Raw genomic sequence first — 25,762 nt, 5'->3', positions numbered from 1 at the left:
GAGGAGGGGAGCGGCCCAGAGCTTGGCAGGGAGGAGAGGAAAGACAGGGAATAGAGTTGGGTGCCATGGTGTGGCAAATGGGCTGAGGGGCTACGGTGTCCCCGATGGGGGACTGTTGTCCAGAAACAGGTTTGATTCTTTGGGCCTCGTGTCCCCGTCTGTCCCGCAGGTGCCTCTTCCTTTCTCAGCCTTTTATACTTCTTATCTCCCCGTGTCCCTTAGCTTCACACTCTGCGTCCCAGTCTCCCTCCTCTTTCCCTCCACTCTCTGTTTCACTCCAGCCCCTTCTTCCCTTGCCCTTGCTTCTTGTCCCCTTGGTCTGTCTGCCCAGCTCTCAGGCCTCCTCAGTTCCCTGCCTTCCTCTCTTAGGAGTTTGTTTCCAACACTGTTTCCTTCCCGCGTCCACTTCAGTTCCTTTATCCAGTTCAGCCCTTTTCTTCCCAAACTTCAGTCTCCTCCTCTGAGCCCCTGGGGCTCCCCACCTTTTGCTGTGTGGGCCCTGTCTTCATCCTCCTTTTCCTCTCTCACACCTGTCTCCTCGGCCTTGACCTCAGTCCATCTCCTGTCTCTCTGGGAATTCCCTCACCATTGTCCCCATCTGACCATCAGCCTCCTCTCCCTCTTCTGGTCCCTCGCCCCTTTCTTCCCCAACCATAGCTGACCTGTTTCATCTCTCTCCCAGAGCTACATCATCTCAATCTCCTCCTTCGCTCCCTGGCCTCAGTTTCCAGTTTGTATTCAGTGGCATCAGGTCTGACTCAAACCCAAAGCCTTGTACACTCCTTCACCCTGCCCCCCACCCGTCGCTTCTTACTCTCCCCAGCTGCTGACCCAGCCTGCTCCTCCAGAGGCAGCTGCAGCTCCTGGAAGGGGACCGCAGCTAGTGTATGTGTAGGGGCCCATCTGGTCCGTCCTCTCGCTCGCTGGTCGTGCTGGGCTTCCCTCCTGTGGCCAGGTGGTCTGCAGCTCTGAAGCTGCCTTCTCCCCTCTCCTACGTGCCTCGCCTCACATTTTTTTCAGCTGTTTCCCATTCTCTCCTTCCTGGGCAGCAGGCTGCCAGTGGCTTGAAGGGGAGGGAAGCCCAGGATGGGAGGGGATGGTAGAGGGTCATTTGGGGGTTCTGGGGGACACAGGGGGCCTCTGGGGTTCGGAGTGATGCAGGATTTGTGGAATGGGCTCTGGGGACCACGGATGGGTAATCAGGCCCTCTTGGCCTTTGGTGCTGCTCTCTGGGCCCCAGGATGGCTGGGATTTCCCTCTCAGGCCCCTGGGAATCTCGGCTCCAAGTCCCGCATTCCAGCTGGCTCCAGCTCCCTTTCCGTTGTCACTTGACTCCACTGGGCCCCAGCCTTGCATCCCTCCCACTCCTCCAGCCTGGAGCTGGGGCGAGGGGGCATCACCACTAGGAATTTCTCCTGAGGCAGTGAGAAGAGGGGACAATGGTTTCAGGACTCTCTAGCTCCTTCTGCTCTCCCCAGTGGACCCCTCTGTCTGGCACTGCCATACCACTTAGCTGGGGTCAGCGTGGGCCTGGGGTGTGGAATGTCCCACCGGGGTATGACGGGCTGTAGCTTGCCTGGCAGGCCTGTTGGGGCTTTCCCAGAGCACAGCTCCTGGAAGGAGGGGCTGCGGGCTGCCAGGTGAGGTGACTTGGGAAGACTTGGCCCCACCCCCAGGCTGGCCCCACCCCCAGTCCAGCGTCTCCTGGGCCTAGATTCCCCAGCTGCTGTCTCTGGAGGGGTAGGTGTTCTGGGGGAATCCCTGGGGGCTTGGTGGGACAGGAAGGCGGGAAGAAGCTGCTCTTCGAGTGACACCGGGGCTGTCTGTTAGCAGGTCCCTCAGCCGTTGGAATGTCCTTGGGCTTCTGAACTAGTGCCCATGTGTGCCTCGGCCTTTCCCAAGGGCCAGCTTCTTCCTGGTAGTGCTTTTGTGTACTTGTCTGGTTGGGACTTCGTGTTTCTTTCTTGGGACTGTTGTCTGGGACTGCAAGCAGGGTATGTTTTTATCTACTGTGAGGTTCCTGGGGCGGAGATGTACAGTGGAGCGAGACCTTCCTGTGACCGTGACATTGTCTAGGTGGTGAGCAGGTGTGGGGGTGTGGAGACAGGTGAGGCGCTGAGGTCGTGCTGAGTGGGGAAAAAGCACCTCCCACCACAAGCTATTCTGTCCCACTCCACTCTCTGCCCAGCAGCTCCCTCAGTTGCTTTGCCTACGCAGTCTCACTGTGTCATCTTCCCTGGGTCTCTTGGTCCCCTTCCTTTTCACTGTGCCTCCATCCTTCTCCTGCTCCTCTTCTTCCTCCTCCCGACCACCCAACTTTGTCCTGGCCTCATTTTTGGCCTCTTCTGGCCAGTGATCAGACCCTCCGGCCCACTAGGGCCAGAGCTGGCTGGGCCTGAGGGAGCTTGGCCTGAGGACTCCTGAGTCCCCCTCCCACTCCACTCCGTTGGGAGCCCAGGGGAATCAGGGCCTGGGCGTCTGGACCCCAGGGTCCCTTAGAAGGCCCTGCAGAAAGAGGAACTAAGAGGAGAGGGTTAGAAGAGAGTGGGCCCGCCCTCAGGGTCTGGGGCCTTCCAGGTTGGGTCGTAGGGGCGGGAGCGCACAGGCTGCGACAGAGGAGCAAAGGTTGGTGGAGTGAGAAGAGCGGTCTGGGGCCTGGCTGGACAGGTGAGTCCTGAGGCCTGAGCTCTGCTCCCTTCTCTGGGCTAACTCCCGCAGCTGGGCTGGGCCGAGCCTGTGGGAACCTGCTTCTTCCTCTGTGCCCTGGGGCTGCTCCCCTTTGCCTCTCCCACCAGGAACCGAGCCCAGAAGTAGGAGGGGCGTCTTCCCCTCGTGGGCCCTGAGCGGGACTGCAGCCAGCCCCCTGGGGCGCCAGCTTTGGAGGTTCTCGTTTGGGGAAGCGGGGGTGGGCTGCGAGTGGGTGGAGGGGGCTGGGCGCGGAGCCGGCCGGGGGCAGCGGTGCGGGCGGCTGGGCGGCCTGGGAGCGCCCAGGCGGGCTTGGCGGGCGGGTTACCCCGGGGAGGCCAGGCCGGGCGCTGGTGCGCGGGGTGGGCGTGGCGGGCGCGGGGCCTGGAGCGCGGCGCCGGGCGTGGGAGCCACCCGGACTACTGGGTCCGGGAGGGGGAAGGGAGGGCTGCGAGCCCGAACGCGCGGCGAGAAGGCCGAGGGGAGGGAGCGGAGCGAGGAGCGGGAGGAGGAAGGGAGGGAGCCGAGGCGAGGGGGAGGCGGCGCCTGGGCCCGAGCCGCCCCAGCCCTGGCTCCTCTCCCCGGAACAGGCCCCCGACAGCTGCTCGCGGGAGCCGCCTCCCGACACCCGAGCCCCGCCGGCGCCTCCCGCTCCCGGCTCCCGGCTCCTGGCTCCCTCCGCCTCCCCCGCCCCTCGCCCCGCCGCCGAAGAGGCCCCGCTCCCGGGTCGGACGCCTGGGTCTGTCGGGAAGAGCGATGAGAGGTAGGGAGAGCGGCGGTGGACCCCGCGGCCGGAGGCCTGGGGCTCTTGGGGTGGGGGCGCGCGGCGGCTCCTGCAGGGCGAGGGGCGGGGGAGGCAGGACGTCCCGGGCCACGCTTGGTCGTCCAGCTCTTCTAAGCCTCCCTGCCAGCCTCCCCGATGCTCTCGCTTACCATCTGAAAACCAGGGGCGGGGACTGGGGGGAGGTGAAGCCCCTGACCTCCCAGAAAGAGTTTTGAGCCTCCAGCATTGAGGCAAGTCCCTCGTCACTCAGTGTGGAGGAACTGAGCCCCGGGAGGAGGTGCTCCTGTGCAGCCCCACTGAGTCAGCTCATCTATCGCCTGGAGAGCCGGGCCTGCCCTCCACCTGGCCAGTCCCTGCGGGCATCTACTAACTGCTAAGCCTCCGCTCAGCCAACACCCAGTTGGTCAGTCTGGTCACAGTCCAGCAAAAAAGAGGGACTGCCACTCTAACCCACCAGTGACACCACTCTTCCCGGCTGGATGGTCAATTGGCTCTGGCATGAGAGAATGTCACTGCCGGTGAGCACCAGCCTCAGGGTCCCACCCCCCACGCCTGGCTCTTGGCTGAACATTTCTTCCCAGCACTTCCAGCAGCCAGAGGCAGGCGCCCAAGCTCGCTGGCTGTTGCTGAGGGCCTGTAGGTGTGTCCAGGACTGAGTGGTGTGGTGGAGACAGGTGAAAGGAGAGTGAGTGGAAAGACAGGGAAAGGCTGTTGTCCTTATTGCCACTCTTCCCACCCAGCGCCCACGTGTTCCCTGCCCCCTCGACGTCGCTCTGGCTTGGTCACCCATGTGTGTTAGAGGCTGGGCCCCAGTTCTCTGGGGATCCTGTGCCCAAGGGCCCGGGCGTGTGTGTCTCATGCTGTCTTCTGGTCACAGGAGCATGTGGTGTCTGTCATTTCATGTTCACAGGTGTCTGAAGATGGCTATTCACTGAGCGATGGGGTTGGACTTGAAGGAATGCCAAGGTGTGGACGGGTTGATGTATGCATGAGCTTCTGTGTTTGCTCTGTCTCAGAAACTCTGTGAGGGTTGTCAGAGACACTGAGAGGGGGGTGTGTGCATGCCACATTTAGCCTCACTGTTTACAGCCAGTTCAGTAAGTTTGTGTGTCTCACCGTGTATGTGTGTGTACAGAGCTGTGTGGGTGTTTTCTGAGTGGGACGTGGGGGTTGGGAGAGAAGCGTGAAGGGCTTGAGGCAGGGTGGCCTGGACCCTGGTTTGTCTTTGGTTGTAATGGGGTGGAAGGGCGTGGGATTGGGGAAGGTCTTCTGGGCCTGTCCTCTCTTGCCCTCTGTGTCTCTGACTATGGGCTGAAGACCCAGTGGAGAGAGATGAGGTGACTGGGGGTGTTGGAGAACAGACAGCCCAGATGTCTCTGTGCTTGTCTGTGCTCCTCTGCTTGGCTCTGCGCCCCGTGTTTCTGAGCCTGCTCTATTTACCTCTTTCATTGTGGCTCGCTCTGTCTCCGCCTGCCTCCTATCCTCTGCCTGCCTTTGTATCTCTGCCCCGGGCTCCTCTCGGCTCTGTGTGGCTCTGATGACTCATCTGGGATAGGCATGAAGGTTACTCAGGGGAACAAGAGCCCCGCTGTTCCCGAGAGAGGTGGGGGTGGACAGTGGCACCCAGGAATTCCGAGCCAGTCTCCTGGGACTCTGGCAGCCTGCTGCCCGGCGCTGGACCCTAAGGGACCAGGCATAATGCCTTCTGGTTCTAGCCTCTCCTTGATAACTGAGTGCCCCCCACAACTCAGTCGTCCCCCTCAGCTGCTGCTTCAGAGCTCTGGGGTCTCAGCTGCCTCTTACATTCCTGCCCTAGTGCATTGTGGGAGCAGCTGGAGGAGGACAAAGGGATGGGGGAGTATCCCCCACTCCTCCTACCTCCTGGGGTGACCTGCCTTCCTTGTCTTTAGACCCGCCCTCGTCTCCAAGGCAACTCAGCCTTTCCTCAGTCCCTCAGAGGCAGCCACCTTCTGGAAGTGGGAACTGGGGGGACTGGATGTCTGGGTCTCAGGAAGGCAGAGCAGGGATAACTGGGCCCAAGATGCCCTGAATCTGATAAGAGGTGGCAGTCGAGTCCCTCAGGACTCTAGGGCCTGGAGACTTCAGTGCAGGGCTCTGGGACCAGTACAGGTTAGGATAGCTTTTCCTGCAGCAGGGGAGGGGAGAGTAGTTACTTGGGTTTGTAAGGAGATGCCATTTAGAATTGTTTTATGTGGGGTAAGCTTCCTGGGCCTGAGGAACAGAGTAGGGATTTTCAAACTTTAATGGGCACAGGTCATCTGGGAATTGTGTTAAAATGCAGATTCTGATTCAGCAGGTCAAGGGTGAGCCTGAGATTCTGATTTCTTCCATGCTTCCAGGTATTGCTGATGGTCCAGGGACCACCCTGGGCCTAGAGGGCTATAGCGGACAGTAAGACTAGAAGGTGCTGGGGTCCCCTCTGCCCTTCTCTTAGAATTCTGGACTCCTATGTGGGAGGGCAGCAGGGTGAGCTGGTCCAGGCTTATCTGATGTTTAATTCTATCATATGCTCAACAAGGAATTGCCCAACCTTTCCTGGGACATATTTATTTTTTAAAAGTCAAAATGATTTTCATATTGTTTTACATATCATATGATTTTACATAAATGCATTTATGTTACAGGATTTAGAAAAATAGTACAATCAACCTGTCTTTTTAAATTTGCTTTCTTTTGCCCCATTCATGTTCACTCTTGTTATATTCTATTGTTATATTCTATTATATATTCTTTCCTTCTAGACATACACACAGGTATATATACAAACATGGCTGCTTGTTTATTCTGTTTTCAAAAGGTGGGATAATTTTTTATACTTCTGTAGCTTGCTTTTCATATTCAACAGATATACACAGAAATTACACAAAGTTAGGAATTTATTGCCTCTTTGTTACTTTTCATAGCTGCATAGTAGTCAATAAACCTTTTTTTTTAAATTCCAGCCTGTCCCCTGTGGGCATTCACATATCTTACAGATTTATGTCTTACTAAAGGTGCCATAATGAACATCTTTGAGGATCTTCTTTTTTATTTTTATTTTTCACTTTTTTTAAAGAGATGGGGTCTCACTATGTTGACCAGGCTGGTCTCTAACTCCTGGCCTCAAGTGATCCTCCATCTCGGCCTCCCAAAGTGCTGGGGTTACAGGCATGAGCCACCAGACCAAGCCCTGCACATATGTTCTTACTTCCTGGTGCTTCTCTCTCTGCATTTGGGTAGATCGTTAGGAGAGGGAATGCTGGGTTGAAGAGAATGTGCATTTTTAATTATAATAGACATTGCTAGATTGCTTTCCACGTAGAGGATAATAATCATTTCTGCCATCGAGCATGGTACCTCCCTTTTCATCACTTTCCACCGCTTTTATATGTTACAGCCTTAAAAAAATGTCTTGTCAATCTGCTTGCTATTTCCCTGAGGCTAGTGAATTTGACCATTAAAAAAAATGTTTGTTGGCAATTCGGCTTTGCTTTTCTGTGAAATGACTATTCACATTCTTTGGCTGTTTCTTTATTGGGTTACTTATATATTTTTTCTTGTCAGTTCTTAAGGGGCCTTAGTTTATTGTAGTTATTAAACCTTTTCCTGTTGTATGTATTATAAACATTTTTTGCACACTTGTTTTTTGTTCTAAGCCATTGTTTATGGGGATATTTTGCCCATTCCTGATTGGAGAAATGGGGCTTTAGGAAGTTATTTAACTGATCTCTGCCCTAGTTTCTTTATGTGTTAAATATGGATAGTAATAGTATCTACCTTATGAAGCGACTGTGAAGATAAAATTATGGATTCTGTTTAAGGGTTTAGGCCAGTGTCTGGCACAGGGGAAGCATTCTAAAAATATAGCTGATGCTGTTAAACAATGACCATTGTTGTTGTTTTACTGTTATTATCCCCAAAGTGGCCCATTCTGTCTGTTGCTGTCAGCTATGACTCAGTCCCCTGATTAACTTACCCACCACCCATTTTATCCCCTGCAGAGATGCTGCCCCCACCCCCTTAGGCCTGAGGGATCAGGAGCTATGGGGCCAGAGGCCCTGTCATCTTTACTGCTGCTGCTCTTGGTGGCAAGTGGAGATGCTGACATGAAGGGACATTTTGATCCTGGTGAGGAGACTGAATCATGGGTCCCTGAGGGCCAGGGCTTGGGAGGTAGAGAGTTGGGGGCCTTGACCTGTTACATGCCTGCTTTTTACTCAGCCAAGTGCCGCTATGCCCTGGGCATGCAGGACCGGACCATCCCAGACAGTGACATCTCTGCTTCCAGCTCCTGGTCAGATTCCACTGCCGCCCGCCACAGCAGGTACTTGGCACACCTGGCACACCTGTAGCTGCCCCGAGGGGAGCTCTTGGGACCTCTACTTCCCCTCCAACCCCTCTGCCCATGCCAGTGAAACCCCTGCAGGAGGTGAATGAAGTGGGGTTTAAGTACTGGAGATGGAGGCAGACCTGGGGCCAGATGTTCTCTGTGCCCCTCTTCACCCTCAGGTTGGAGAGCAGTGATGGGGATGGGGCCTGGTGCCCTGCAGGGTCGGTGTTTCCCAAGGAGGAGGAGTACTTGCAGGTGGATCTACAACGACTGCACCTGGTGGCTCTGGTGGGCACCCAGGGACGGCATGCCGGGGGCCTGGGCAAGGAGTTCTCCCGGAGCTACCGGCTGCGTTACTCCCGGGATGGTCGCCGCTGGATGGACTGGAAGGACCGCTGGGGTCAGGAGGTGAGGCTGGCAGGGGCAGCACCCAGAGGAGGTTGGCTCTCCTCACTTCCAGCTGTACTTTAAACACCACCTGTATGCTGACGACTCTCCAGTTTATATCATCTCCAACCTAAGCCTCTCAGCTGAGCTCCAAACAATATTGTAAACCTGGCCACCTTTTGGACTTCTCCACCTAGATGTCTTTTTTTTTTTTTTTTTAACAGATGGGGTCTTGCTATGTTGCCCAGGCTGGTCTTGAACTCCTGGGCTCAGTGATCCTCCCACCTTAGCCTCCCAAAGTGCTGGGATTACAAGCACTGTAGCCAGCCAACTAGATGTCTAATGGTCATCTCAAACGTACGTTTAACTTCCCAAGCTGAATTTGATTCCCATTCACAACCTAAACCTGCTCCTCCCCTGGCATTCTCCAGCTCAGCAAGTGGTATCACCATTGCCCGGTTGCCTAGGCTATAAGCTAAGATGATATCCTTGATTCCTCTTTTTCTCTCACCTCCTTCCAAAGCATCAGCAGCCCAGTCTGTTCTACCTCCATAGTGTTCCTGAGTGCAGTCACTCCTCACCACTCCACTTCTACTGCCCTAGGCCACCTGCCCGCCATCTCCAGCTTAGATGAGTGCAGTAGATGCCAAATTCGTCTCCCTGCTTCTGCCCTTTTCTGCCTGGAGTCAAATCTCCACCCGGGGGGCGGCATCCAGTGGACCTTAGAGCATGTAAATCAGATACGTCACACCTAGCTGACACCCCCATGCTGGCTTTCCACTCTGCCAGAACAAAAGCTGAGCCCCTAGCTGGTGCAGGATGCTCAGCCTGACCTGGCTCCTGCCTGCATCACTTGTTTCTTGCGCCTCCTTGGCCAGGCTGCCTTTCTTGTTGCTGGAACAAGCCAGGGCTCATTCCCACAGCTTCTGGACATTTTCTCTGTGCCTGCAAAGCTCCTCCCCTAAATAACCACAGGCTCTCCCTCACTCCATTCAGTTCTCTGCCAGGTGTCACCTCCTCAGAGAGCCTTTTCTGGCCACCCACCGCACTGCTTTGTCCATACTCCCTGCCTCTTGTTCTTCGCAGCTGTTTCCCCTGCTAGGATCTCAGTCCTGCAAGGGTGGGGAGTGATGTTCACCACTGAGAACGTGCCTGGCACAGAGCAGGCACTCAGCCAACTTCTGCTGAATGAACAGAGGGAATGGGCTGAAATGAAGGGGAAGCTGAGGCAGGGGTGCAGGGCAGTGAGGATTGGGGAGAATCTGGGCACAATGGGATGATAGGCCTGGAGACAAATGGATGGAGCCAGGCAAGGAGAAGAGGACAGCTGAGCCTGGAGTCTGAGGATGGAACATCAGAGCTGCGAGAGGGCCAGAGGTCTTCATTTCACCCATGCCTGGCTGTGCCCCACAGTGCTGTGTGCTCGGTGCCACCCCTCATGGGTCTCTAAGTGGCCACTGTGGACTGGGCCAGGGAGCAGCTGGTGGCTGGGAAGTGAGATCTGACCTGGACCCTGTCCCACCCACCCCCTGTTTCCTGGCCCACAGGTGATCTCAGGCAATGAGGACCCTGAGGGAGTGGTGCTGAAGGACCTTGGGCCCCCCATGGTTGCCCGACTGGTTCGCTTCTATCCCCGGGCTGACCGGGTCATGAGTGTCTGTCTGCGGGTAGAGCTCTATGGCTGCCTCTGGAGGGGTGAGTGGCTCAGCTCCCTGGGAATCTGTTTCCTGAGCGGGGGACTGGAGGGTGGGGAGTGTGGAGAATGGGCATCCAGGATCCCCTTTCTCCTGCTGGGAAGCTGTCACTCTGAGGAGTGGGCTAGCCAGCATCGTCTCCTCCATGCCAATGAGCCAGTGGAGGGATAGGAGAAGGGACCTGAAACCTGCCCAGGCCTGATGCAGGGATGGGGGATGGAGCCTTCGTGCCTCTGACCCCCATCCTCTCACCCTGCCCCAGATGGACTCCTGTCTTACACCGCCCCTGTGGGGCAGACAATGTACTTATCTGAGGCCGTGTACCTCAACGACTCCACCTATGACGGACATACCGTGGGCGGGTAAGAAAGGCCCCTGCAGGATATGGAGTTTGGGGTGGGAGGCAGGACTCTGTGTGTGTGTGTGTGTGTGTGTGTGTGTGTGTGTGTGTGTAGGGGGGCTGGTAAGTAGGGTGGGGAGTGAGGTGGAAGAACTGAGAAGAGGGATGGGTTAGGTGGGGCCTCAAAGGGTAGGACTAGGGTGACCACTAGCCCATATGACACTGTACAAAAAAGGCACCCCTTTGCTAACACACATTGTTGGAAATTGCTGCAATAAATATGCACATCATAGATTGAAATGGTGCCCCTTAGAGGTGGTGCCTTTGTACTGGATGTGACCTGCAAAGTACCTGTGATAGTGCTGGGGTAGGGGTGGAGAGAAGAGAAGGGCCAGCTGCATGAGTGTGAGGTGGGGTGGGAATGGGACTAGTGGACAGGAGCCAGGCTGGCCAGGCCACTGTGCCGGAGGCTGGCGGGGCAGAGTGCCTGGATGTCAAGACCCTCTTCCCTTCCAACCTCCTCTTCCTTGGTCCCCTCTTCTCCAGACTGCAGTATGGGGGTCTGGGCCAGCTGGCAGATGGTGTGGTGGGGCTGGATGACTTTAGGAAGAGTCAGGAGCTGCGGGTCTGGCCAGGCTATGACTATGTGGGATGGAGCAACCACAGCTTCTCCAGTGGCTACGTGGAGATGGAGTTTGAGTTTGACCGGCTGAGGGCCTTCCAGGCTATGCAGGTGAGTGAGTCCGGCTCTCGAGGAGGGCTCTGAAGCCATGTGGGGTGCCGTTGGGGTGCCCCCAGCACGCCTAGCCTTGACCCTGTGCCCTCTTCCCTTCCCCCCAGGTCCACTGTAACAACATGCACACGCTGGGAGCCCGTCTGCCTGGCGGGGTGGAATGTCGCTTCCGGCGTGGCCCTGCCATGGCCTGGGAGGGGGAGCCCATCCGCCACAACCTAGGGGGCAACCTGGGGGACCCCAGAGCCCGGGCTGTCTCAGTGCCCCTTGGCGGCCGTGTGGCTCGCTTTCTGCAGTGCCGCTTCCTCTTTGCGGGACCCTGGTTACTCTTCAGCGAAATCTCCTTCATCTCTGGTAAGCCCTGGAGTAGCTCAGTCCCCAGTCCCTGAAATTGACAACTGATTTCATTCCTAACCCTGCAGTGTCCCTAAAATATTCATTCCTTGCATCATATCTACCCATCACCCACCGAAACTTCTCAATTAGGGGTGCCCCAAATAGCTTGAGCCCGTTTCTGCCTCTTGTTCTCTGCGTATCCGTCTTTTCCTTTGTAAGCCCCTTGCCCATGACTATTATTGAGCCACTATGACAGTACTGGTTGTTAAAATATTGAAATACTTCTGTATTCGTTGAGAAATAGCCTCTTCTCTAAGCCTCCAGATACCTATCCTCCGCTCCCCACAATCCAGCAACTATAGGGTTAACACCCACCACAGCTGGGGACTTCCAGGACCCTGCTCCCCCAGCCCCCACTGGTCAGTGGTTGTCTGTTGAGAATCACCCATGCTTCTGCTCCTTTGCACAGCAATCCACTGCCTCCCTTGGGTCTCCTCCTCATTTACCTCCCTCCTTTCTTTTTGTTCCTTCTTCCCAGATGTGGTGAATAATTCCTCTCCGGCACTGGGAGGCACCTTTCCGCCAGCCCCCTGGTGGCCGCCTGGCCCACCTCCCACCAACTTCAGCAGCTTGGGTGAGCAGTCTTGGGTGGGCGTGTGGACCCTCTGCACCCTTCTCCCTGGGCCTTCCCCTCGGCTAGGGTGGGACCCTCCTGTGGTGCTGACCCTGCTGCCTCCACTAGAGCTGGAGCCCAGAGGCCAGCAGCCCGTGGCCAAGGCTGAGGGGAGCCCGACCGCCATCCTCATCGGCTGCCTGGTGGCCATCATCCTGCTCCTGCTGCTCATCATTGCCCTCATGCTCTGGCGGCTGCACTGGCGCAGGCTCCTCAGCAAGGTGGGCACAGCCGCGGCATGTGGAGTGGCGGGGGGAGGCCAGGCCCCGGCACGAGCCAGGGTCCAGTGGGACCTGCAGGGCACAGCCCACTAGCATCCCAAGAGGAGGGCTTAGTAAAGAGACCACTTACACCATGTCAAAGACGGTATGGGGCTCACAGGGAGGGCTGCTCCCCAGCTCCGGGTCTGCTCAGCGGAGAGGAGCAAATACCATGACCCAGAGGAGAGAGTCTGTGGAGAGGGCACCTTGACAGGGGCAGGAGACTTTGGTCCTGGGATGCAGCTGGCCCATGTCTACCCCTCAGGGAGGGCCTGGGAGAATAGATGCCCTGACCTCACTTTCTGCCCCAAACTCCTGCCAGGCTCCTTTCTGGCCAACCCAAACCAGGCCTGTTGGTGCAGTCTACACTGGTCAGCCTTGGGGCAGAAGCAGGGTGGAGACAGGCAGAGAGTGGGGTTGGAGGGGCAAAGGGAAGACGTCTGGCACACCCCAAGCCATGTCTTCCGGCTGGAGTCCAATGGCAGTAATATACATTAAGGTTGATGACTGGACACGGTGGCTCATGCCTGTAATCCTAGCACTTTGGGAGGCCGAGGGGGGAGGATCACCTAAGGTCAAGAGTTCGAGACCAGCCTGACCAACATGGTGAAATCCTATCTCTACTAAGAATACAAAATTAGCCAGGCATGGTGGCTCATGCCTGTAATCCCAGCTACTCGGGAGGCTGAGGCTTGAATCTCTTGAACCTGGGAGGCGAAGGTTGCAGTAAGCTGAGATCGTGCCATTTCACTTCAGCCTGGGCGACGAGCAAAATTCCATCTCAAAAAAAAAAACAAAAACAAAAACAATGGTTGATAGTTATGGACTGGGCAGATGAGGGTTGGAATCTCACTGTGGGACAGGGAAGTTACCTCCATGCTCTTGAGCTTCCCTTTCTCTACCTGTAAGATGGTGCTGATAGTATCTACAGCTGCAGGGCTCTTGTGAGGGCTAAGGGAGGGAACGCAAGGATGGACACAGCAGAGGGCCAGGTCGTGTGTGCTGAGCAACACGGGTGATGCCTCCCATCCCCATGACAAGGCTGAACGGAGGGTGTTGGAAGAGGAGCTGACGGTTCACCTCTCTGTCCCTGGGGACACTATCCTCATCAACAACCGCCCAGGTCCTAGAGAGCCACCCCCGTACCAGGAGCCCCGGCCTCGTGGGAATCCGCCCCACTCCGCTCCCTGTGTCCCCAATGGCTCTGGTAAGACCTGCCTTGTTCCAGTCGCACCTCTGTCCTCTCTGCTGTTTTCTTATTGTATCCCTTTCCCATTCTCTTTTTTTCCTGTCTTCCCCAGTTTCCACTTGTTTTCTTCTTTCTGTGCCCCTGGTTACTGTCTATATCACTGTTTGTGCCTACCATGCAGTCTCTCTCAAGAGTTCCCCATGTATTGCCCATAGTCCCCTGTGGTCCTATCTTGTCTGTGTGCCACAGACATCTCTCTATCTTTGTTGTACCCTCTCATTGTGTCTCCCTGGAACCTCCGCTTTGTATTAGACTCACCATGTTTGTTCCTTCTATCCATCCATTCTCCATCACCCATTCTTCCATCCATAGTCATACATCCTTGCATCCATCCATCAATCTTCCATCATCTATCCTTCTATCTATATTCATAAATCTATTCATCCATCCATCAATCTTCCATCATCTATCCTTCTATCTATATTCATAAATCTATTCATCCATCCATCCACCCACCCATATCCATCATTCATCTATCCATCTATATTCATACATCCATCTTTCCATCTATTATCCATCCATCCAACAAAACATCTGTTTACCATCCATCCATCTATTCATACGTCCCATCTGTCCGTGCATTCATTATCCAGCCAGCCGTCCATCACTCTGCAGATCCTTGTTTTATCCTGTCTGTCTCTTAATGCAATCATCCCATCAGCCCTGATCTTGCCCTATTCAAGGTCTCCCTGTCTGTCTAGCCTTGAGTCTCATCCCTTCCCCGTGTTTCCCCTCCTCCTTCTCCCGACAGCGTTGCTGCTCTCCAATCCAGCCTACCGCCTCCTTCTGGCCACTTACGCCCGTCCCCCTCGAGGCCCGGGCCCCCCCACACCCGCCTGGGCCAAACCCACCAACACCCAGGGTAAGCCCCTCTGCCCCTGGGCTCCACCAGGCTCCCCATACCTCTACTGGGGCAGGGAAAAGCCCTCACACCTTGCACTTCCTCCTCTCCCCACTGTGGCCTATTCTGCTCTCCTGAGCTCCCAAGGAGGAAGCTCTTGTGCCCTTAGCTCATCTCTGCTGCTGCTTGCTCTTTTTAAAGGTCCCCCACCTTGAGCTGAGGAGTAGAAAGCTTACTGGTCCCCAACTCTTCTCCCTCCTCCTCTTCCACGCCATCTCTTCAGCTCTCCAGAGCTAGACAGGAGGTTGCTGTGGTGGCCCCAGACTATTGTAACTCCTCCTTTATTCTCCACTCTCTCTAGAGCTGTGAGGAGGAGGGCTCTCACCCTGGGTGTTTGCCCTCTCCCCAACATGTGTCCTCTCTCTGCAGTCCCAGAGGTGAAGGCTCACGCCCCAACCCTTTCCATCTGCCCCTCCTCTCCTCAGTGTTGCCTTCTCATTGTGGCCCCTACCCCAGGGCTAAGAGGGGACAGCTCTGCTTCCTCTCTTGTCTGTAGACAACTTGTGTTGGGGCCGTGAGCAGCTGTTACCCTCCCTCCTCTCTGTGTGCCTCTGTCTCTGCTTGTTGTTCAGCTTGGTGTGTTGGGTTGAAAGGGTTGGGAGGGCTTGGCCCCGGGGGAGCCAGGCTGAAAGTGACGGGAGAGCAGCTAAGTGAAGGGGAGGGAGCTGTGGTGAACGGGACAAGGGTTTGGAAGGTGGAGGGTGCCTGGATGCTGCAACCATCCTGAGGTGGGAGAATTTCTGGGGAGGAATTCTTCTTCCAGCCAAGATTTATCTCACAGTCTCTTGAGAGACCTTAGGGAGGCCCTAAAGAGTAAGACTTTATGACAGTTTTGCTCAGCCACATTCATTGCCTTGAAAACCTCTGGAATAGCTAACTCTCATCCCATGCCAGTGTCTTCCTGGTTTGAGGTCGGTGCATGGAATACTGGGAAGATACAGCATAGACCCAGTCTCTCACTCGACCGGGAGCCACAGGGCCCTCTGGGAGGCTGAGGTATGAGGAACTGTAGCTCCCGGGCTGTTCCTGATGCCTCGTCCTGTCTTCTTTCCCCTCACCCCTGCAGCCTACAGTGGGGACTATATGGAGCCTGAGAAGCCAGGCACCCCGCTTCTGCCCCCACCTCCCCAGAACAGCGTCCCCCATTATGCCGAGGCTGACATTGTTACCCTGCAGGGCGTCACCGGGGGCAACACCTATGCTGTGCCTGCACTGCCCCCAGGGGCAGTCGGGGATGGGCCCCCCAGAGTGGATTTCCCTCGATCGAGGCTCCGCTTCAAGGAGAAGCTTGGCGAGGGCCAGTTTGGGGAGGTAAGGAGGGTGCCTCCCCAGCCATCAGTAGTGTCTGGCCCTATTGGGTTGCTCTGATGCCATGCCTGCACATCCCCCTGGCCAGGAACCTTAGTCATTTGTGACTGTGTTAATCCGTTTGACCCTGTGACCGCCTAGCAAACGATCTTCTTTCTCCAGGTGCACCTGTGTGAGGTCGACAGCCCTCAAGATCTGGTCAGTCTTGATTTCCCCCTTAATGTGCGTAAGGGACACCCCTTGCTGGTAGCTGTCAAGATCTTACGGCCAGATGCCACCAAGAATGCCAGGTGAGGACCAGGGATGGCATCTGGAAGAAGGGAGGGGAGGCCGTGAAGAGTGGGGAGCCACCTAGAGAGAATAATGGCAGAGCCCAACAGAGGGGTGGCGTCTCTGGGAGGGGATTTGCATGTATGCTGGGGGTGGGGACGCCTGGTCCGCCTGAGGCAGGGCGGGGGGGGGGCGGGGGGGGCATGGGGGAAGGTGCAGGCGGCCCACTCGGCATTCCTCTTCACCTTCTCCTTGTTCTCCAGGAATGATTTCCTGAAAGAGGTGAAGATCATGTCGAGGCTCAAGGACCCAAACATCATCCGGCTGCTGGGCGTGTGTGTGCAGGATGACCCCCTCTGCATGATTACTGACTACATGGAGAACGGTGACCTCAACCAGTTCCTCAGCGCCCACCAGCTGGAGGACAAGGCAGCCGAGGGGGCCCCTGGGGACGGGCAGGCTGCGCAGGGGCCCACCATCAGGTACCTGCTTACCCAGGCTGGGCTTTGCTGAGAATTCCCCAAGGGGATCTCCTCCTCTCCCCTCGCTTCAGCCTGGAGGAAAAGAGGGGAGCATGGGGGTGGGAAGGGAGGGAGAGATTCCAGGAGGGCCTGGGATAAGGAATGTGTGACAAGTTAACCCAGGACCATGGACAGAAAGGCTGGAGGTGACTACGCAAAAGTGGTGAAGGGACTTGGGCCCTGCCATGACGTCCCTTCTGCTTTCTCTCACCCTCACTCCCCTCTGAGTCCAGATTGGGGAGCACAATAAAAGAAGAGCCCCCTAGTGTTGGCCAGGCCTGGGAGATTGAGAGGGAAGTGGCCCTTGGCCTCCCGTGGGCGGTCCACCTCCGCATGGGGAGCCGGAGTGACCAGGCCCGGGGAGTGGGCTCTCTCTCGTCTCCTGGATGGGAATCTGCGAAGCTGCCCCCAGTGACTTTCTGTCGGTTCCCTTCTCAGCTACCCAATGCTGTTGCATGTGGCAGCCCAGATCGCCTCCGGCATGCGCTATCTGGCCACACTGAACTTTGTACATCGGGACCTGGCCACGCGGAACTGCCTAGTTGGGGAAAATTTCACGATCAAAATCGCAGACTTTGGCATGAGCCGGAACCTCTATGCCGGGGACTATTACCGTGTGCAGGGCCGGGCAGTGCTGCCCATCCGCTGGATGGCCTGGGAGTGCATCCTCATGGTGAGCAGCCCGAGGACAGCCAGGTTGGGGCAGGGCAGGTGGGAGAACACTGGCCGCCACTAGCAGCCCTGGTCTTCATCAGTCACGCACTTTCTCTGGGTTGCATTTTACAGCATCTCATCTGTAAAATGAGGTTCTCCTGGCCCAAGGGACTGGGGAAAGCAGGAGCTGCAGTGTGATGGGCAAGAGTCTATGAGCCAAAAGTGGGTACTGGGGATGGAGACAGGGTGGCAGAGAGCTCAAGAGACGAGGTTGGGGGAGGAAGCTGGAGATAGAAGGGGTTGGGTAGGGAGACTGAGGGTCAGGACCAGAAAGTGGGGGTGGATGGAGAGGAAGGAGGAGCAGAAAGAGGAGGTGGGCCAGGGCCCTGGAGAGAAGACCAGAGCATGGAGAGGAAAGGCAGAGCCCCAGGGAGAGGAGTTGGAAAAGGTGGCCAGTGGAGGAGAGTGGAGAGCCTGGCGTCAGGAGGAATCAGGCCTGAGTGGAGCCCAGAGTGGATCTGGGGCTTCCCACAGGAAGGGAGGAGGGTCTGTGTTGCCTGATTTCCCTGTCTGTTTTTGCTGCCTTCTCTGCATCCCAGGGGAAGTTCACGACTGCGAGTGACGTGTGGGCCTTTGGCGTGACCCTGTGGGAGGTGCTGATGCTCTGCAGGGCCCAGCCCTTTGGGCAGCTCACCGACGAGCAGGTCATCGAGAATGCGGGGGAGTTCTTCCGGGACCAGGGCCGGCAGGTCAGAGTGGAGGAGAGGGAAGATGGGTCTGAGGCGGGGGACAGAAGGGGCAGAGTTGTCATCTTGGAGACTAAAGAATATTTGTTCCCTGACTCTCATCCATACTGCCACAATGCAGGTGTACCTGTCCCGGCCGCCTGCCTGCCCGCAGGGCCTATATGAGCTGATGCTTCGGTGCTGGAGCCGGGAGTCTGAGCAGCGACCACCCTTTTCCCAGCTGCATCGGTTCCTGGCAGAGGATGCACTCAACACGGTGTGAATCACACATCCAGCTGCCCCTCCCTCAGGGAGCGATCCAGGGGAAGCCAGTGACACTAAAACAAGAGGACCCAATGGCACCTCTGCCCTTCCCCTCCCGACAGCCCATCACCTCTAATAGAGGCAGTGAGACTGCAGGTGGGCTGGGCCCACCCAGGGAGCTGATGCCCCTTCTCCCCTTCCTGGACACACTCTCATGTCCCCTTCCTGTTCTTCCTTCCCAGAAGCCCCTGTCGCCCACCCAGCTGGCCCTGTGGATGGGATCCTCTCCAACCTCCTCCAGCCATCCCTTGGGGAAGGGTGGGGGGAAATATAGGATAGACACTGGACATGGCCCATTGGAGCACCTGGGCCCCACTGGACAACACTGATTCCTGGAGAGGTGGCTGTGCCCCCAGCTTCCCTCTCCCTGTCACACACTGGACCCCACTGGCTGAGAATCTGGGGGTGAGGAGGACAAGAAGGAGAGGAAAATGTTTCCTTGTGCCTGCTCCTGGACTTGTCCTCAGCTTGGGCTTCTTCCTCCATCACCTGAAACACTGGACCTGGGGGTAGCCCCGCCCCAGCCCTCAGTCACCCCCACTTCCCACCTGCAGTCTTGTAGCTAGAACTTCTCTAAGCCTGTACGTTTCTGTGGAGTAAATATTGGGATTAGGGGGAAAGAGGGAGCAATGGCCCATAGCCTTGGGGTTGGACATTTCTAGTGTAGCTGCCACATTGATTTTTCTATAATCACTTGGGGTTTGTACATTTTTGGGGGGAGAGACACAGATTTTTACACTAATATATGGACCTAGCTTGAGGCAATTTTAATCCCCTGCACTAGGCAGGTAATAATAAAGGTTGAGTTTTCCACAACTGTGTGAGTGGGTTCCTTGGGAATTTGGCAACTCTGCCTCCTGCACCTCCCTCTGAACCCACTTCCCATCTTCCTTTTTTCCTCCCTCTCCCCATTCCATTTGCCATCACCTATTTTGCCCAGCATTGTTTCAGTTTCTGCATAATCCAGGCCTTTGCCTGTGGGACCTCAGGAGATGCATGAATGTCTGAGTGCATGACCCTTCTCAACTCAGAGGGGTGCTCTGGCGGAGGCCTGGAAGGAATGCAATCAGGCCAGGGGTGCTGAACCTTTTTTGTGCCATAAACCCCTTTAGCAGTCTGTAGAGGTCTACTGAGTCCTCCTCAGAATTAGGTTTTAAAACTTATAAAATGGGCCAGGTGCAGTGGCTCACCCCTGTAATCCCAGCGCTTTGGGAGGCTGAGGTGGGTAGATCACTTGAGGCCAGGAGTTCGAGACCAACCTGGCCAACATAGCAAAACCCCATCTTTACTAAAGATACAAAAATTAGCAGGGCGTGGTGGCATATGCCTGTAATCTCAGCTACTCAGGAGGCCGAGGCAGGAGAATTGCTTAGAACCCGGGAGGTGGGGGTTACAGTGAGATCACACCACTGTGCTCCAGCCTGGGCAACAGAGTGAGACTGTCTCAAAAACAAAACAACAACAACAACAAAACCCATAAAATGTATAGGATTATAAGGGAAACCAATGGAAACAGTTTACCAAAATGCTAAAAAATTATGAAACTAATGTGCTTCTTTTTAATGTATTTAATAACAAGATCTAAAAACAGGTGTAATAAACTACTGACATTTTCCAAATACTAATGAGCATAAGCCATATTTGAGATTTCTACAACAATCACAGTGAGACATAAAAGTAGCTGTGGTGTCAATTAGTGACGAGTCACAGATACTGCTAATACTACTGGTGGTTTTACCCATATTCATAATTGGAGGAAATGCTAAGTTTCTATTAGAGGTTAGTAAAAGGTGTAGTTTCTTTTTCTTGCCCAAATTCTAGAACCCATCTGGCTCCCCAGGGTCTGGAAATCCCAGGGGAGAATCCCTGGGTTATGCTGATCAAGTGTGCAAATGCCCCACTGGGGGTGGGGGATGGGTTGTTAGAATGGAAACCAGAACCAGAAACCAGAATCAAGAGCCTCAGTTATCTCAGAGGCTTGGAAGGATGAGCTGCAACCACCAAGAGAACAATTAAAGGGTTCAAATTTGGTTGGAAAGAAAAAATCGGCCAGTGGGGTGGCTCATGCCGTGTAATCTCAACAGTATGGAAAGCTGAGGTGGGAGGATTTCTTGAGCCCAGGAGTTTCGAACCAGCCTGGGCAAAATAGTGAGCCCACTCTGGCCCCCATTTATACATATATATATAAAATTAGCTAGGCTTAGTGGTGTGCACCAGCAACTCGGGAGGCCAATGTGGGAGGATAACTTGAGCCTAGGAGGTTGAGGCTGCAATGAGCCATGATTGCATCACTTCACTCCAGCCTGGGTGACAGAGCAAGACCCTGTCTCAAAATAAAAAGAAAATTTAAAAAAAAGTCAGTTGCAGGGATGGGACAAGGCAGACCCATCTTGATGGCCATTCACGTGACATAAAGACCCTGGGGTTTTGGTTGATGACATTCACAAAATGAGCCAATTGGATAATGAGGATCACAATAAAGATAAATCAATGTGAAGTTGAATTAATAGGCCCTTGGTCATGAATCTAACAGTCCTGCTAAAACCTACACAGGTCAAACCACTGTGCACTATGATTTAAGTTGTGCACCGATAGGTTAGAGTTTAGAGGCCAGATCCCAGAATAATGAGCAATGGAAGCCATGGCAGTGAGCCTGATAACCCAAATCTCTGAGCCCAGAACTGTCTTTCAAGCAGAAATACCTGGAGTTAATTTTTTTTTTTTGAGACTGGGTCTCGCTCTCTTGCCCAGGCTGGAGTGCCATGGTGCAATCTCAGCTTACTGCAACCTCCGCCTCCTGGGTTCAAGCGATTCTTCTGCCTCAGCCTCCCAAGTAGCTGGGATTACAGGTGTGCACCACCATGCCCGGCTAATTTTTTTGTATTTTTAGTAGAGACGAGGTCTTACCATATTGGCCAGGCTGGTCTCAAACTCCTGACCTTGTGATCCGCCCACCTCAGCCTCCCAAGGTGCTGGGATTACAGGCGTGAGCCACCGCGCCCAGCCCCACCTGCAGTTAATTTAAAAGTCAGGCCCTGCTTGTCCAAACCTGCTTCTCCTCCACAGTCTACTGACTCAGTGAATGACAGCATCATCCACTTAGCTGCACAAGCCGCACAAAGTGGCATCCCCGAGCTCCTTCTCCCTTACCTTCCACCTCCCAAGTCCAGTCCAGCACAAAGCGCTGTTGATTGTGCCTCCCAAATCTCCCTGGAACTTGTCATCTCTGTCTCCATCGCCCTCCTGGCACATGCTGCCTCCATCTTGCCTGGACTCCTGTAGTGGCCTCCTAGCTGTCACCCAGATCTGCCTCTGCTCCTCTCTGGGTTGTTTTCCGCCCTGCAACCACAGTTATCTTTAAAACACACAAATCTGACCCTAATCTTTCATTTCAAATCCAGCAGTGGCTTTTCATTACTCTTAAAATGAAGAACAAGATCCTTCTGGCCAGGGTTGGCCCCCACATACCTCTCTAGCATCCTCCCCCACCCGCTTGCTCTCCTCTGTGCGCCACTGGCCTTCTTTCAGATTCACCCAATGGACCACAGTACTTCCTGCCACGTGGCCTTCGGGGCATGCTGTTCCCTCACCTGGAACAATGTTCCCTGCAGTCTGCGCCTTGTTAACTCCCGCTTGCCCTTCAGCAGTCTTTCCTGACTTCCCCAACCAGGTCAAATCCCCTACTGATAATCTCAGAGCACATGAATCTCTTCTTTGTAGCACTTATTACGTGTGTAATTTTACATGTATTTGTGCGTAGTTTTTACATGTATTTGTGTGTAATTTTACATATCTTTTTATACTTGCCCCTCCCACTAAACTATAAGTTGCACGAGGGCAAAATCTTGGAACACAGGGCTCAATATTGGTTGAAAGAAAGAATTGTATCAAATGTCTGATGGACTAACATAGATTCTATGTAGTTACAGAACTAGAACTAGGATTAATAAGTGAAAGTTACAATAATGATGATAATATATTACTGAGCACCCACTGTATACCAGGTATTGAAATTACTACATATCTTACTTAATACAACATATGAAGTAGTTAAAATTATTTCACAGAGAAGAAAATTCTGTTAGGTTAAGCAACTTGCCCAAAGTAGCACAGTCAGTCAACAGTAAAGCCGGGCATGATGGTTCATGCCTGTAATCCCAACTACTCGGAAGGCTGAGGCACAAGAATCGCTTGAATCTGGGAGACAGAGATTGCAGTGAGCCAAGATCATGCCACTGCATTTGGCCTGGGTGACACTGTAAGACTCTGTCCCCTCACCCCCTCCAAAAGAGGTGTGCCTATTTCAATTTTTTTTTTTTTTTTTTTTTTTTTTTTTTTTTTTAATTTTAGACAGAGTCTCATTTTGTTGCCCAGTCTGGAGTGCAATGGTGTGATCTCAGCTCGCTGCAACCTCCACCTCCAGGGCTCAAACAACCCTCCTGCCTCAGCCTCCCAAGTAGCTGGGCCTACAGGCATGCACCCTCATGCCCAGCTAATTTTTGTATTTTTTGTAGAGACAGGGTTTCACCATGTTGCCCAGGCTGGTCTCAAACTTCGGGGCTCAAGCGATCTGCCTGGCTTGGCCTCCCTTCAAAGTGCTGAGATTATAGGCATGAGCTACTGGACCTGGCCTCAATTTTCAGCAAAAGGGTATGAGTATGCTCCTATACCCTGGCCAACATTGAGGTTGTCAATTCTTAATTTCTTTTTTGCTAAACTTTTATATTTTAATTTTATTTATGTATTTATTTTTAGATAGAGTCTTGCTCTGTTGCCCATGCTGGAGTGCAGTGATGTGATCTCGGCTTACTGCAACGTCAGCCTACTGGGTTCAAGCGATTCTCCTGCCTCAGCCTCCCAGGTAGCTGGGATTACAGGCACCCGCCACTATGCCTGGCTAATTTTTGTGTTTTCAGTAGAGACGGGGTTTCACCTGCCCAGGCTAGTCTCGAACTTCTGACCTCAAGTGATCCACCCGCCTCAGCCTCCCAAAGTGCTGAGATTATAGGTGTGAGCCACTGCCTCTGGCCGATTTATTTATTTTTATTTTTATTTATTTATTTATTTTGAGATGGAGTTTCACTCTTGCCCAGGCTGGAGTGCAATGGCGTGGTCTCAGCTCACTGCAACCTCTGCCTCCCAGGTTCAAGTGATTCTCCTGCCTCAGCCTCCCAAGTAGCTGGGATTACAGGCGCCTGTCACCACGCCAGCTAATTTTTGTGTTTTTAGTAGAGACAAGGTTTCTACTAAAATGTTGACCAGGCTAGTCTGGAACTTCTGACCTCAGGTGATCCACCTGCCTTGGCCTCCCAAAGTGTTGGCATTACAGGCGTGAGCCACGGCGCCTAGCCTATATATTTATTTTTAAGAGAGAGTCTAATTCTGCGGCCAGGCTGGAGTGCAGTGGTATAATTGTAGCTCACTACAGCCTTGAACTGCTGGACTCAAGCGATCTTCCTACCTCAGCCTCCTGAGTAGCTAGGACTACAGGTGTGTGCATACCCAGCTAATTTCTTTTTCTCTTGTCTTTTCTTTTTTTCTTTCTTTTTTCTTCTTTTTTTTGAGACAGGGTCTTACTCTATAGCTCAGACTGGAGTGCAGTGGCATGATCACAGCTCAGTGCAGCCTTGACCTCCTGGGTCCAAACAATCCTCCTGCCTCAGCCTCCTGAGTAGCTGGGACCACAGAACCAGGCCTGGCTAATTTTTTGAATTTTTTTTTTTTTTTTTTTTTGAGACGAAGTCTCGCTCTTGTCCCCCAGGCTGGAGTGCAATGGCGCGATCTCGGCTCACTGCAAAATCCACCTCCCGGGTTCAAGCGATTCTCCTGCCTCAGCCTCCCGAGTAGCTGGGATTATAGGCACCTGCCACCACGCCTGGCTAATTTTTGTATTTTTAATAGAGACGGGTTTCACCATGTTGGCCAGGCTGGTCTCGAACTCCTGATCTCGGGTGATCCACCCGCCTCAGCCTCCCAAAGTGTTGGGATTACAGGCGTGAGCCACCATGCCCAGCCAATTTTTTGATTTTTAAAACATTTCTGATATTCTGTTTAACTTCTTTTTGCTTTGGCCAATCTTTCTTTCTCTTTCCTTCTTTCCCCCTCCCTCCCCCTCCCTTCCTCTCCCCTCCCCAGTTCTCCCCTGTCCTCTCCTCTCTTCCCCTCTCCTTTTGGGACAGGGTCTCACACTGTTGCTCGGGCTGGAGTGCAGTGGTGCTATCATTGCTCACTGTAGCCTCAATCTCCTGGGCCCAAGTGATCCTTCTACCTCAGCCTCTCGAGCAGCTGGGACTGCAGGAGCACACCACTACACCTAGCTAATTTTTGTTTTGTTTTTGTAGAGATGGAGTTTCTGTATGATGCCCAGGCTGGTCTGGAACTCCTGAGCTAAAATGATCCACCTTCTTTGGCCTCCCAAAGTGTTGGGATTACAGGCCTGAGCCACCCTGCCAGGCCTCTTTCTTTTCTTTTTCTTTTCTTTCTTCTTTTTTTTTTTAAGCTGCTCCTTGCTGAGCAGGGCTAACTAGTAAGCAGTGGTCTGTCCCAATCTTTCTATTATGTTTCTTTTTCTTATTGCTTTGTAACAGCTTTTTGTATTTTGTTTATTTCATCAACCATTTCTTCCTAGATTGTAAATTGTCTTTCAACCTTACCTAAAGTTTGCCATAAAGAAGTTTTGTCAATTTTTAGCTGTTCTTTGAAGATTTTAAAACATTAATTGCTAAAAAAACAGGGACAACAGAAAACATGGGTGGGCTACAAAGTATGATGAAGTCTTACATAGTCATTACCATTTTGATCCCTGGTCTCTTGCAAATGAGCTTCAAATCCCAGCTTGGGCACTTTCTGTCTGATTGTAGGGATTTTTTTTTTTAATTTTTTTTTTTTTTTTTTTTTTTAGAGATGGGGGTCTCAGGCTGGGCGCAGTGGCTCACGCCTGTAATCCCAACACTTTGGGAAGCTGAGGCAGGTGGATCACCTGAGGTCAGGAGTTTGAGACTAGCCTGGCCAACATGGTGAAACCCTGAGACCAGCCTGGCCAACATGGTGAAACCCTATCTCTACTAAAAATACCAGAATTAGCTGGGCGTGGTGGCGCACACCTGTAGTCCCAGCTACTTGGGAGGCTGAGGTAAGAGAATAGCTTGAACCCGGGAGGCTGAGGTTGCCGTGAGCTGAGATCATGCCGCTGCACTCCAGCCTGGGTGACAGAGTGAGAGACTCTGTTTCAAAAAAAAAAAGAAAAAAGAGAGAAAGAGATGGGGGTCTCACTTTGTCACCCAGGCTGGCACAATCATAGCTCACTGTAGCCTCAAACTCCTAGTCTCAAGTGATCCTCCTGCCTCAGCCTCCCAAGTAGGTGGGGTCACAGCTCTGAGCCACCTCGCCAAGCTGCAGGCAAATTTTTTAATCTCGCCAGGCTCCCGTCTTCCAGTCTATAAAATGAGAATAACAAAATCTGCTTATAGGAATTTGGGGAAACGTGGAGTTCTGGGTTTGAGTGAAGACCTCTGCCTTTCCCTGTAGTAGGTTCATAAATCAAATCAGAGCAAATAGTTGGTGTCTTAAAAACTGTATTTATCTGGGT

The 25,762-nt window shown here is 53.7% G+C and overlaps 1 protein-coding gene across 13 annotated transcripts; it reads left to right on the top strand.

The window, feature by feature from the left end:
• Positions 1–1,688: 1,688 nt before the first annotated feature.
• Positions 1,689–18,990, top strand: DDR1 (discoidin domain receptor tyrosine kinase 1). Of its 13 annotated transcripts, none has more exons than XM_063632479.1 (21): positions 1,700–1,740; positions 3,276–3,448; positions 4,380–4,435; positions 7,471–7,597; positions 7,691–7,793; positions 7,979–8,207; positions 9,734–9,881; positions 10,143–10,242; positions 10,767–10,953; positions 11,061–11,307; positions 11,828–11,923; positions 12,032–12,183; positions 13,264–13,429; positions 14,223–14,333; positions 15,439–15,683; positions 15,843–15,970; positions 16,214–16,432; positions 16,910–17,144; positions 17,725–17,874; positions 17,993–18,127; positions 18,357–18,990. In XM_063632479.1, exons 4-21 carry the CDS (start codon positions 7,513–7,515, stop codon positions 18,501–18,503), a joined length of 2,883 nt encoding a protein of 960 aa, XP_063488549.1. In that variant the 5' UTR covers positions 1,700–1,740; positions 3,276–3,448; positions 4,380–4,435; positions 7,471–7,512; the 3' UTR covers positions 18,504–18,990. The 13 variants fall into 13 exon arrangements, with proteins under 13 accessions (XP_063488554.1, XP_063488553.1, XP_063488549.1 ...); XM_063632477.1 differs by lacking the exon at positions 1,700–1,740 and adding an exon at positions 1,904–1,918; XM_063632478.1 differs by lacking the exon at positions 1,700–1,740 and adding an exon at positions 2,013–2,107.
• The last annotated feature ends 6,772 nt before the right edge of the window (positions 18,991–25,762 follow it).

Source organism: Symphalangus syndactylus, chromosome 23, assembly GCF_028878055.3.
Source record: "Symphalangus syndactylus isolate Jambi chromosome 23, NHGRI_mSymSyn1-v2.1_pri, whole genome shotgun sequence".
Taxonomy (NCBI): domain Eukaryota; kingdom Metazoa; phylum Chordata; class Mammalia; order Primates; family Hylobatidae; genus Symphalangus; species Symphalangus syndactylus.
The sequence above is the reverse complement of the archived record's forward strand: the minus strand, read 5'-3'. Positions and strand labels throughout refer to the sequence as shown.